The following is a 12,667-nucleotide window of genomic DNA, read 5'->3' on the forward strand; positions in this document are numbered from 1 at the left end:
ACACACACACAAACGCGCGCGCGCGCGCGCGCACTCCGGCCCCCAGAATCTTCCCAGGACTGGCATCTTTATGGAGCTCTTACCCCTTGTCCCCCCATCTTCATCTGTAAAATGGTCATCTTAGCCACACTTTACATCCTTTTTTTTTGCACACAGCCACCAACTTACACATCCCTCATGGCACAGCTTTCTCTACCTTTGGAAACAACAGTGAATTAATCTACTTTTAGTAGAAACCCCTTGCAATCACCCTGGCGGTGATTAAGAGGGTCAGGTCTGGAATCAGACTGCCTGGGTTGGAACCCAAGCTTTCCTAGTCATTAACTAAGAAAGCATATTAATTCCTCTGAGCTCTGTTTCCTCACTTTTTAAAAAATAAGTATGTTTGTTTGTTTGTTTATAGAGCACAAACAGGGGAGAGGCAGAGAGAGAGAGAGAGAGAGAGAGAGAGAATCCCAAGCAGGGATTCAGAGTAGAGCCTGACGTGGGGCTCGAACCCACAAACTGTGAGATCATGACCTGAGCCGAATCGAGTCGGATGCTTAACTGACTGACCCACCCAGGTGCCCCTGTTCCCTCATTTAAAAAATGAAAAACAATAAACAGTATTTTTCTCACATATCTGGCAGATGCTATTTTTTGAAGGTAAGATTTGTTTAGAGGTCACTGCTTCTGCCCCTTGCTGCCTTTTCTCCATCACCCATACCCCAGTCTTTCATCGTGCTGCTTGTCAACACAAGGCATCTGGAAGGGGTGGTGACATCAGTCATGTACGCTTTGGGGGGGGAGGGGTGGTTAATCTGCTGTGTCTCTTCCCAGGGCCATTTTTCCTTGCAGCCTCATTTGCAATCACAGATGGGAGGTCCAGACCATCTGCTAATGGGAATTAGGTCACGGATGGTCAGATGAGGGAGGCACTGGGGAGGAGCACTCCTCATACCTGTAGTGTCCCACCAAATAGATAACCATCTTCCAGTCATCCTTGCTTTTTTCCGTCACGTGTTGGCTTGGTGGGGGAGAGGAAGTGTTGGCACCTGGAGGAGGTTTGATAGAAGGCATTCCTGGATGACTTCATCTCTGGGCCTTGCCTCTCAAAATTCCAGCCAAATCAGTTCTACCGTTTAAGGGATGGAAGCAGGGTCAGCATTCCAGAAGTTCCTTGTCATACCCAGGCTTGTAATCAGATGATACTGGAGAATTAGCATCCTAGTGCAGGCAGTTGTGAGAGGGTGGGGAGGGGTCTCAAAGGTCCCTGCTGCATGCTTGTCTTTCCGGCCAGACCTGGGTTGAGGAGAGCGAGACCTCTTGGTTGAGTTTGCTCAGAACCATCAGAACCACGGACAGCGGTCAGGGTGCCCTGAAGACCCGCCGCGGCGCAGGGTGCAGAGAGCCGAGCCCGCGCCGAGTTACAGGCAGGCGAGGGGAGGGAAGACGCGCTCCGGTGGCGGGGGGTTGGCTGGGACTGTTCTGGCTCTGAGTCACCCCGTGCGCCCCGCACTTGCGTCGTGGGGCCTCGGTACGCTGGAGTTGTGTCTGCCCTCTCCGAGAATGGTTGGGGGTGGGGAGGAGAGGCCCTGGGAGTTTTGCAGGAAAGGAGGCAGCGCGAGGCGAAGGACCTGTTGGTGTCCCCTGCGCGCTCCCGCCCCCCCGGCCGGGCCCATTGCTATACAAGGCCTGCTCTCCCCAGCATCCACCCCCAGCGAGTATGGTCGCAGGCGCGGAGGGGTACATTCCCCCGCCCTGAGCTCAGCGTGCCGGAATGCGGCCGATAAATCAGAGATAACCCCAGGCCCGGGATAAAAGGCCGAGGTTGTCCCAGGATCCGGGAGAGCGTCCGCCGGCCTCTAGGAGGTGAGACGTGACCCGGAACACAGCGCAGCGGCAGCGGCAACGATCTCTCCGGTGACATGGACCCCAAGACGGCGCTGCTCCGGGCCCTCCTGCTCTTCCTGTTCTTGCACCTGTCGCCACTAGGAGGTCGCTCCCACCCGCTGGGCGGCCCCGGCCCCGCCTCGGAAGCGTCCGCAATACGGGTGAGAGAGCTTCAGCCTGCGAAAAGGCTGCTGTGGGTAGCAGCAGTTGAACGGGTCCTGAGCTATTGTCCCAAAAGGTCCTCAGCCCCCCTAGCGAATTAGTGATAAGGGATTAGAAAGCAACCGGATTGGGTGCCAGGACCCCTACCTAAGGTGGTTGGTTCATCTCAGCTCCGTCTAGGGCGGTTTGGCCAGGTGCGGGTTGCTGAGGCTGGGGCTGTCCCCACGCATTGCAGGAGCTGCTGGACGGTCTGCGGGACACAGTTTCAGAGCTGCAGGAAGCCCAGATGGCCCTGGGACCCCTCCAGCAGGGCCACAGCCCCGCAGAATCCTTGGAGGCCCAGGAGGAACCCCCTGCGCGGATCCTTGCGCCCCGTGACAATGTCCTCTGGGCCCTGAGACGACTAGGCAGTTCCAAGATGATGCGTGATTCAAGGTGCTTTGGCCGGAGGCTGGACCGGATTGGCTCCCTCAGTGGCCTGGGCTGCAATGGTAAGCCCCCTCCCTGCCAGCTTGATCCCCCTGCCCCACTCCTATGGGTCCCACCATCGGAACCACTTCTGGGTTTATTGTCTCCGGGAACCACATTCTGAGAAAAAGACACTTGGGTTTTACTCTCTCTTGCTGACAGTGCTTAGGGCCAAGGGGCGCCTTTCTGGAAATATTAAATGTGGACATCATTCGTTACTATGTCCACGAGTCCCTACCCACCTTCTCTTGCCTCTCTGGCCAAAAGGGGCAGAGTCGCCTTAGGATGGAATCCAGTCATTCTCTGGCTGCATCTCCTTGGAGCAGAAAGAGTCCTAAACGTTTTCCTCCTGGTTTCCCCCAGCCTGTCTATAGCCTCAAAGGCAGAGGACGGGATCACGAGGACAGCAATAATTTCCAGTTTACAGATGAGGAGACTGAGGTCCAGAGAGTGGATTATTCTAAAGCCTCAAACACCCAGATCAGCCGAGGATGGGGGGGGGGGTGGTGGTGGTGGCAGGGATCACACCCAGTGTGGGGAAGCTCAGATCCTGCCTCAGTTTCCCGCCTGACGCTCTCATCACCCTTTCTCCCCCCCCCCCCCCCCAGTGCTGAGAAGGCATTAAGAGGAAGTGCTGGTGCAGACATCTGCGTCTGATTCTTCATCAACTCCCTGAGCCCCTTTGAAGCAATTCTTATTTATTTATTTTTATTTATTTATTTATTGTGATTGTTTTATATAAGATGATTCTTATCTCCGAGCACCCATTTTCCACGGTGAAATAAAGTCAACATTTTATCTTCTTCTTTTGCAACGGATTTGTCCTGGGGTGCCTGGGTGGCTCAGTTGGTCGCGCTTCGTTCCGGATCTTGGTTTCAGCTTGGGTCATGATCTCGCGGTTCGTGAGTTTAAGCTCCGTTGTCGGGCTCTGCGTTTATAGTGCAGAGCCTGCTTGGAATTCTTGCTCTCTCCCTCTCTCTCTGCTCCTTCTCTCTCTCTCTCTCTCTCAAAATAAATAAATAAACTTAAAAAATGTTAAAGAAAAGAAACTGATTCGTCTTAGTGCATTAGAAGAAATACATCATTAAAAAAACAAACAAACAAACAAACAAACCCACACACCAAAAAACCCAAAGCCTTTGTTTTCCTGAAGGTTCTAAAAGTGTCCTAGTGGTGGGGTGGGGAGAAGGCATCAGAGCTGGTCAGGTAGGAGTAGGGGTGCCCTGCTTCTCTTGAAGGGTTTTTCTTGTTCTGAAATGTCTACAAATACCTCAAGCACTCTCCCTGGGAGTGCAGATGGGCCCTGAGACGTTCACGCAACACGGGAGTGTGGGTCAGTGTTTCCTCACTAGCTTTCCCTCTGTCTGGAATTCTGCCGTCGGAGACATTCTCCCTGGTGATTGTTTCCTTTAAAGCCCTGAGTTCAATAGCATTTTCACTTCCCCAGCCCAGGTTTAGAAGCGTCTGACAAAAGGCCCAGCATTTAGGGTGCCCCTTTTCCGGGGGCTCCACATCTTTACTTCCTCTCTGCCTCAGAGAGAGAAACCTCTCATTTCTAGGGCCGAAAAGGAAACAACCACCAGAGTCATACTGCGTTGTCTTATTCTGCAGGGAGTCCTGTTGGTACGCTGCCCTGTACCCCACGGTCCCCCCTTCCCAAGCGCCCTGCCTCTCGAGCATCCCGGGCCACACTCCTTTGCTTTCAGGCTCCCAGGCCTCAGCTCCTGCGGTCCCCTTGCCCAGAATGCCTTTTAGGATGCTAGCTCCGCAGAAGGGACAGGACCATTCTTATCCCCGTTTGATGGGTGAGAAAACTGAGACCCAGAAAACCGAAGCCCCCTACCTGGCCGCATGTGGCCAAGGATGCTCTGAGCTCTCCCACTGAGTGGGGAGCCAAGTGACTCTTGAGCCTGTGCCCTCTCCTCACGCTCCTGGCCTTGAACTTCACTCTCCTGACCTTCCTGCTGTTCTCAGCTAATGTTGCTTCCACCGAGGGGAACCACAATTAGTAGGTCTCTGTGTCATTTATGTCAGCCCAGTGTGTGCCAAAGGTTCTGGACAGCCGATGACATCAATTAAGGTTTTTAAAATGAGGTTGAGGAGCGAGTTACTTTCTAATAAAACTGTGAGCCACCTTTACCTGGTGTTTCCGACCCAGGGAGTGCCATGAATACTCAGCGTAGTTAACTTTCACAAAGCCCTCATCAGGCACCAGCTACTGTCTCGTTAACTCCTATAGTCCTTGCAACAAACCTCTGAAGAGCTCTTACTAACCCTCATTTTAACAGAGGGGGAAACTAAGGCACAGAGAGGTGATGTGACTTGCTCAAGATCATGCAGTTAGCAAGTGGCAGAGCCGGGGTTCAGGTCCAGCACCCAGGTCCCCAACCACTGCATCACCCCGTCCCTCCCAAGTCAGTGAAGCAGGTTTGCTGGTGGGAGTAAAATTGCCCTCCTAATGGCATCATTCGGCTCCGCGTTTGGTGAACTGCCACTGCCCGCTGGTGACCTCTCCCCTCTGCTCAGGTGATGAAGGCGGGCCTTTCCCAGAACACCCACTCCCCAAATCCAGCCAACGCTTCAGGGTTCTTTCCAGTGAGTCTGGCTTCTCCTTATGTAGGTCTCAGGTGGGTGGGGTCTGTACATACGATACGTGTGTTACTTGGGTCTTCTCTGCAGGCAAAAGTCTGAGAAAGAGGACCGCAGAGAGAACAGCAAAGGAGCCAAATGTGACCGCTGGAGGATGGGGGTGGGTAGCCCGTGTACTCAATGGAGGGACCTCTCATTGAGTTCCCCTCGTGTTTGGTGTTTGTGGGGAGCAATGCAAACACGCCCTGTCTATAGATGCCCTTAAAATTCTTCTAAATGTTTTTTTTTTTTTGAGAGACAGATAGAGAAAGCATGCAAGAGTGGGGTTCGGCAGAGAGAGAGGGGAACGGGGGATCCGAAGCGGGCTCTGTGCTGACAGCAGCAAGCCCGATGCGGGACTCCAACTAACCGTGAGATCATGACCTGAGCCAAAGTCAGACGCTTAATCGAAACCAAATGAACCACCCAGGCGCCCCTATAGATGCCCTTTTTTTTTTTTTTTTTTTTTTTTTTATTTAAAAAAAAATTTTTTTTAACATTTATTTATTTTTGAGACAGAGAGAGACAGAGCATGAATGGGGGGAGGGCCAGAGAGAGAGGGAGACACAGAATCTGAAGCAGGCTCCAGGCTCTGAGCTGTCGGCACAGAGCCTGATGCGGGGCTCGAACTCACGGACCGTGAGATCGTGACCTGAGCGAAGTCGGACGCTCAACTGACTGAGCCACCCAGGCGCCCCTATAGATGCCCTTTAAAACCTGCCTCCCCTGGGGCTCCTGGGTGGCTCAGTCAGTTAAGCATCAGACTTAGGGTCAGGTCATGATCTTGAAGTTTGTGAGGTCAAGCCCCGAGTCAGGCTGTCTGCTGTGAGTGCAGAGCCTACTTCAGATACTCGGTCCCCCTCTCTCTCTGCCCTTCCTTGCCTCTCTCAAAAATAAATAAACATGAAAAAAACATGGCCCTCCCTAACCTGTGACCCTGACCCCTTCAAATGTACCCCCCCCATGTAGCTATAGCCACGGCATTCATCTCCCTGACTTCCCTATTATCAACCTCATTGTCCAGCGAAGCTGCCAGATTATATCTCTCCGTAGATGCTCATCACTGTCGTCTTTCCAGAAAGATGTGCTGGTGAAAATAGAGCCCAGGAGCCCTAACCCACGTCTTCAAAGCTGGAAAGGATTTAAGTAGAGAGTGGATGGGCTTTGCTGGGTCCCAAGTGTTGAGGTTACAGAAGTCAGGATAGTATTGGGACTGAATGTTTTCTTCTTTTAATTTTTTTTAATGTTTATTTATTTTTGAGAGAGAGAGAGAATGTGAGCAGGAGAGGGGCAGAGAGAGGAAGACACAGAATCCGAGGCAGACTCCAGGCTCCCAGCGGTCAGCACCGAGCCCGATGCGGGGCTCGAACTCACGGACCTCGAGATCATGACCTGAGCTGACGTCGGCCGCTTAACCGACTGAGCCACCCAGGCGCCCCGAACATCATTTTCAAAGTCAGAAACAGCCATCCCTAAACGTGCAGCAGGGTCTTGCCGATTTCTTCCAACTGGGGCTTCTGCTGCAGACCACGTGTGACATTGCTGGGACCTCATGGCTCCCCGAAGCAGCCCACAGCGTCCCCGCGGAGAATCCTGGGTTGGGGGGACTCTGCCATAGAAGCTAGAGACTCCCCAATTCTGGATCCTCCCGCCCATTTGCAATGCTCATTCCACTGTGTGACTGAGACAACTTCTTTCCATTGATAAGGAAATAAAGGCTGTTGACTTTTTAGCTGGTGGGAGAGGTGGGGGTGGGGGGTGGATCTGCTTTTCCGGGCCTTTGCTTTCCTTCTGCCTCACTCCTCCAGGCTGGCTTCCAAACACGCCGTCAAATATTAACTCCTCCACACGGGCGGTGTGCACACCCCCCAAAATTGGGCCGGGGCATGGAAAAGAAGAGAAACTTCACATCAAGCCATTTTCTGTCTCAGGTGCAAATGGAAGGCTCCACCAGGATTGGGGTAATCAGACAATCTGAGGCTGGTCTCCGTTTCCACTAAGCCTTGTCAGTGCAGAAGGTGGTAAGTTGGTTCAACGTCAAGTCCTCGGGGCAGCAAAACTGAATATGCTCCTTCTTGCCACCCCCCCCCCCCTTCCACAAAATAAACAGCAATAAAAACCAAACGCAACCCGGACAAAAAGCCGAGGCTACTAGAAGAAATGCCACAACTGACACTGAGGCCCTGCTCGGGCTTCACTCTGGAAGAGGAGAGGTTCCTTTAATACAAGGAGCCGAGAAAATTCTGACATTCTCTTTCTGGAACCCGGAAGGGCATTTCCACCTCTCCTCGGGCCACCTGCAGACTTCAGAAGTGGCTCAGGACAGAGGAGCAGCACAGGCCCTCGGGCCGAGCTATTGCAGGGACTACCACAAGGCCCTTCCGGAAGTCGCCGCCCGCCTCAAAGGCCTGTCCGAAAGGGCATCTCCAGGGGATCGGCCGTGTGACGCACACAGCAAGGAGCATCAGTTCCCCCAGTGTGGCTGCTCACTGAATCCTCTTTGCTAATAATAACCCTGCCAACCGAGCGATTAAGCTGTGAGCACATTCCAGGGACTCATCAGGATACGAGGGTTTTGCCCCCAGACTTCCTGTTCAGGGTTGCACCCACTCTGGGTTTCAAGCTGAGTTCGGCTGACCCTGATAAGGTTCCTGGAGAGCGCTCCTTTCTCCTTCTGTCTTAGAATAAAATCACCCTGGATACCTCTTGTGACCTCTGGCCTCGTACTGCCCCGATTTCCTGCCCGCCCGCAGAACAGCCTCTCTACCCGACCAGCCAGGGAGGGGGCTTGGCACATGCATTTCTTGGCTTCTGGGGAGCCCCTCGAAACACATTGGGTGTGTTGGCCGTTCGCGGGGCTTGGATGGCCCTTTCCGTGAGGTAGTCCACACAGGCGCACGCTCACGGACTTGCCAAGGACACCCCCTGCCCAGGAAGGGGGAGGGTAAAGGAGCTGCTCAGAGGTCACCTGTGAAATGGATTAGGAATTACGGGCACTGGTGTCAGACCTGGGGTTCCAGCCCTGGCCTTGCCGCTTAGGCAGTGACCTTGGCCAAGTGACATGACCTCTGTCTTAGTTCTGCCTCTCTGTGAATGGGAACAATATTACCCACCCCCCCATGGGGGCTGTGATGAAAATTAGATAATCCATCTAAAGTTCTCCACATGGTGTCGGGCACGTTGCAGCTGATCAACACGGGCAACCGTTCTCACCATCTTTCATACAGATAGCACTTCATACTTGAGAACGCGTGTGCAGAATGCACACATTGGTAGTTCATCTAAGCCTCATGGCAACACTGAGGGGTGGGTAGAGCATGGGGAAAATAAGGCTGTGACGATGTGTGTAACTTGGTTTGCTCGGGGCTCTAGCACAGGTCTCTCAACCCTTCAAATTTGGGGTTTTCCCCCCAAGTCCGTCTTGCATTTAGTACGCTAACATGGAGTTCAGTGCTTAGTGAACGGAGGGCGCTCATTAAATGTGGGCAGGCTTGGGGAGCCTGGCTGGCTGTTGGGAGAGTGTGCAACTCGTGCTCTTGGGGTTGTGAGTTCGAGCCCCACGTTGGGTGTGGAGATTACTTAAAATCTTGGGGGGCGCCTGGGTGGCTCAGTCGATTAAGCTTGATTTCGGCTCAGGTCATGATCTTGCGGTCTGTGGGTTCGAGCCCCGTGTCGGGCTCTGGGCTGACAGCTCAGAGCCTGGAGCCTGCTTTGGTTCTCTATCTCCCTCTCCATCTGCCCTTCCCCTGCTCATGCTCTGTCACTCTCTCTCTCTCTCTCTCTCTCTCTCTAAAAAATAAATAAATAAACTTTTAAAAAAAGTTAAAATCTTGGAAAAAAAGGGGGAGAGGACTTGCTGCCTGTTAATTTTCTTTGGGGGGGATGGGTCAGGAAAATGAAGGCCTCAGTGGCTCATCACTCGCCTGGCCTCATGGAAGGTCATGGAAGACATTAAGGGAAGCTGGGTGCCACATTCACCTCCCCGTCACTCCACCAGCCAACTCACCACAGGAGCTTTCCTGGGAGTGTTGGGGCCATTATAAACTTCAAACTCAGAGTCTGAGCTGCTATAATCATCGAGGTGACAGGGATGAAACCATTGGCCTCTCTAAGCGCCCACCTCCCTCAACACTGTGGAGGGGAAGGAGGAGGAGCTTGGCAGAGGGATGGTTGCGTTCCCAAAAGTTTTCTTGGTGTTTATGTGTGGGAGCTGAGTTCTTGGGATGTTCATCACATTTGGTTCCCGGCTGACTTAATATTCTAAATAATAACTCCCTCTTCACCTGACTGCCGAGAATGACTGCCAGGAGTGAGGGCAGCTCAGTTGGAGGGAGAGGTCTGCCCTCTCGGCTGATGAGTCAGGTGTGAGGCCGGCTTGAGCATCTGGACTAATTTGTCCCGAGCTGCCGGCCGCCTGCCACTTCCTCCTCTCCCGCCCTTATTTGGAGCCCCTGACAGCTGAGCCGAAAAACCTACCCGGGGAGCTGGGCGCTGGCCAACCGTCACCCTCTGCCTCCCCGCATGGGTCCTGTTGCCCAGGAGAAAGAAGCCCCAGGCATCACTGTGAGATAACCAAGGACTCTTTTTTGCTCTTCTCACACCTTTGAAGTGGGAACCTCTTGAGGCAAATCAACAAGAATGTGGCTCTTGCAGCTGAGGGTCTGGGGTTGTTGGGGCTGCTCAAGGTGGAGGGGGCAGTGACAGGCTCTGCTGGGCTGATAGCTTTAAAAGGTCATCTTCTGCTGTTCCCTCATTCAGCTGCTTTATCGCTGCAAGTGACAGAATGGGGAGGGTTCCGTCCCTCTTGCGCTCTTGGAGAGCTGGGGGGCTATAAAAAGAGGAGGCGCAGGGCAGCTGGGAGACAGGCGGAGGGAGGCTGAGAGAAGGAGAAGAGAGGACAGAGAGGCAGCAAGCACCAGAACACTCCTTGACCGACGCCATCATGGGCTCCTTCTCCACCATCACCGCAAGCTTCCTCCTCTTCCTGGCGTGTCAGCTCCTGTGGCAAACAGGAGCTAACCCGGTATATGGCTCTGTGTCCAACGCAGACCTGATGGATTTCAAGGTAGGGCCGGGACAGGGGCCACAGTCTGGGACCAGGGGGCTTTGTGACACTGTGCCGGCCACTGAGACCTCTCCCTTTCCCCGTGTGTTCCTTTTGTAAAGAATTTGCTGGACCATTTGGAGGACAAGATGCCTTTGGAAGATGAAGTCGTGCCCCCACAAGTACTAAGTGAGCAGAATGAGGAAGCTGGGGCAGCTCTTAGCCCCCTCCCTGAGGTGCCTCCCTGGGCTGGGGAGGTCAACCCAGCCCAGAGAGATGGGGGTGCCCTTGGGCGGGGCTCCTGGGACTCCTCCGATAGATCTGCCCTCCTGAAAAGCAAGCTGAGGGCACTGCTTGCTGCCCCTCGGAGTCTGCGGAGGTCCAGCTGCTTTGGAGGCAGGATGGACAGGATTGGAGCTCAGAGTGGACTGGGCTGCAACAGCTTCCGGGTAAGAGGAGCTGGGGGTGGAAATGGGGTGGGGAGGAAGGCGGTTATGGTTTCACTGAGACTCAAACTTTGTCAAAGAACACCACCAGGGGATGCCTCCTGCAGTAAAGAGACCAGAGTAGAAGCTTTCTTTTTGGAAATTTTGTGTCCCAACTTGGGGCAATGACATCATTCATCATTCTCAGCTACAGGCTGCTAAGGAAATGCTAAGAAAAAAAAAGTTACTGCCATGAGCACTGGGGACTTAAAATGTTCACGGAGCCAAGTCACCTTTGTTCTGCTGATTGGCAGTTCATGCGCCTCCCCAGAATTGTCAGACCCCAAAGGATTAAATGAAAATGACCAGGGTTGACTTATAGCTTCTAACAAGCAATTTGTGTACCAGTTCATGAAACTCAGGGTTGTCAGGCCGGAGTGGGGGCTGCTGGGAAGTGAGCACAGTCCTGTGAGGTTGACTTTTCCAATAGGGCCAGGTCACCAAGCCAACCTTGTCTCTGTTCTCTTTGTAGTACCGAAGATAATGGCCAGGGAGGAAAAGGCAGGCCAGGCCCTGTGCAGACTTCGAGAGACCCTCATCCTTTGGGGTCCCTCACTCAACTTTGTCCCATCTCATTGCCATCAAGTTGAGCCGTGATGAGCACCCTATTCAAGCTGCAGCCTCTTGTCAACGTTTCTCACATTTTATGCTGAATGTAGACCAAGTGGTTTAATTGTGGCTTCCCCTCCGCTCCCATCCCATGCATTAAATTTTAGGATAGACGCTCACCCATTACTGAAAGCTGTTTGAATCATGAATAAACTTCAGCACCACGGACAGAAGCCGAAGGCTCGGGTTGGTGATTTCTTTCTTTTTCCTGGGAAGAGAATTCAGCCTGATACCCATTTACCTTTTGTCAGAGAGAATGCCCAGTTTCTCTCTTCTTCCTTTTAAACATAATAGAGTTTATCTTGGGGAGCCATTTAAGGTTCACAGCAAAATGAAGCAGAAAGTGTAGAGGCTTCCCATAGGCCCCCTGCCCTCACACATGCAGAGCAGCCCCGTCATCAATGTGTCCCACCAGAATGGAGCCTTTGTGACAGCTGATGAACCTACACTGACACATTGTTGTCACCCAGGGTCCACAGCTGACATTAGGGTCACTCTTGGTGGCATTCTGTGGATTTGGACAAATTCTTGCTTGTATTCCCTCCCACCTCTTACCCTTAAATTTTTCTTTGGTGGAGGGTGGGGCACAAACCACAGTTCACAGTGGTTTATCTCTCACATCGGCCTTATCACAGATCCTGGAAATGCCCCAGGAGACTGAAAGGGCATTTATTTTTCAGACTTGCTCATATTCAGGGCACTTATTTATTAAAAAGAAAACTTACAAACATCTGTTTTTTTTTTTTTCTGGCTGCATCTAATGTAGCTTGTACCCCATAGACAATTTTGTACACCCAGTAGTTTTTTGTTTTTGTTTGTTTTTTGGTTTTTTTGTTTGTTTGTTTTTTGTTTTTGGAGGCACATATATACCCAGAGCCTAAAAAAAAAAAAAAAAAAAAAAAAAAAAAAAAAAATCAAGGCACACTTGTAAATGAGACCACTAACAAAACTTTGATACATTTTGAGAGAGTTACTTGGCACAGCTGAGTGACTGCACTTTAAGAAAAGTGGGCAAAGCATTTGGGTTTAAGAGCTAAGCAAAGCAGGGCACCTGCGGGGCTCAGTCGATTGAGCACCCGACTTCAGCTCAGGTCATGATCTCGTGGTTCTTGCGTTGGAGCCCCATATCAGGCTCGCTGTTGTTAGTGTGGAGCCCACTTCAGATCCTTGGTCCCCCTCTCTCTCTGCCCCTCCCTCACTCATGCTCTCTTTTTCTCTCCCCCCCTCCCCAAAATGCTGAGCAAAGTGAAGAAAAAACATTTGCTGACGAACCGCACATTTATGTGCCTTTTGGGTACTAACACATAATTAAAAAGTAGCCGCCAGCTTTCTCTAATTCAGGCCCAAGGTGACGGAGCAGGGCTGCACTGGAGAGGATGCCGTTTCCTTGTGTCCGTTT

The 12,667-nt window shown here is 52.3% G+C and overlaps 2 protein-coding genes across 2 annotated transcripts; both read left to right on the plus strand.

Moving 5' to 3' along the window:
* Nucleotides 1-1,824: 1,824 nt before the first annotated feature.
* On the plus strand, nt 1,825-3,305 carry NPPB (natriuretic peptide B). Its single transcript, XM_047873843.1, has 3 exons — nt 1,825-2,033; nt 2,270-2,525; nt 3,111-3,305. Exons 1-3 carry the CDS (start codon nt 1,908-1,910, stop codon nt 3,125-3,127), a joined length of 399 nt encoding a protein of 132 aa, XP_047729799.1. The 5' UTR covers nt 1,825-1,907; the 3' UTR covers nt 3,128-3,305.
* Nucleotides 3,306-10,072: 6,767 nt separating this feature from the next.
* Nucleotides 10,073-11,143, plus strand: NPPA (natriuretic peptide A). Its single transcript, XM_047868905.1, has 3 exons — nt 10,073-10,195; nt 10,297-10,623; nt 11,132-11,143. Exons 1-3 carry the CDS (start codon nt 10,073-10,075, stop codon nt 11,141-11,143), a joined length of 462 nt encoding a protein of 153 aa, XP_047724861.1.
* The last annotated feature ends 1,524 nt before the right edge of the window (nt 11,144-12,667 follow it).

This window comes from Prionailurus viverrinus, chromosome C1 (genome assembly GCF_022837055.1).
Source record: "Prionailurus viverrinus isolate Anna chromosome C1, UM_Priviv_1.0, whole genome shotgun sequence".
Taxonomy (NCBI): Eukaryota; Metazoa; Chordata; class Mammalia; order Carnivora; family Felidae; genus Prionailurus; species Prionailurus viverrinus.

Bases quoted from the DNA above. Each gene is read 5' to 3' on its own strand.
- NPPA (XM_047868905.1), top strand. From the start codon at position 10,073: ATGGGCTCCTTCTCCACCATCACCGCAAGCTTCCTCCTCTTCCTGGCG. The intron at 10,196-10,296 runs GTAGGGCCGGGA...CCTTTTGTAAAG, and splicing joins CAGACCTGATGGATTTCAAG to AATTTGCTGGACCATTTGGA.
- NPPB (XM_047873843.1), top strand. From the start codon at position 1,908: ATGGACCCCAAGACGGCGCTGCTCCGGGCCCTCCTGCTCTTCCTGTTC. The intron at 2,034-2,269 runs GTGAGAGAGCTT...CACGCATTGCAG, and splicing joins CGGAAGCGTCCGCAATACGG to GAGCTGCTGGACGGTCTGCG.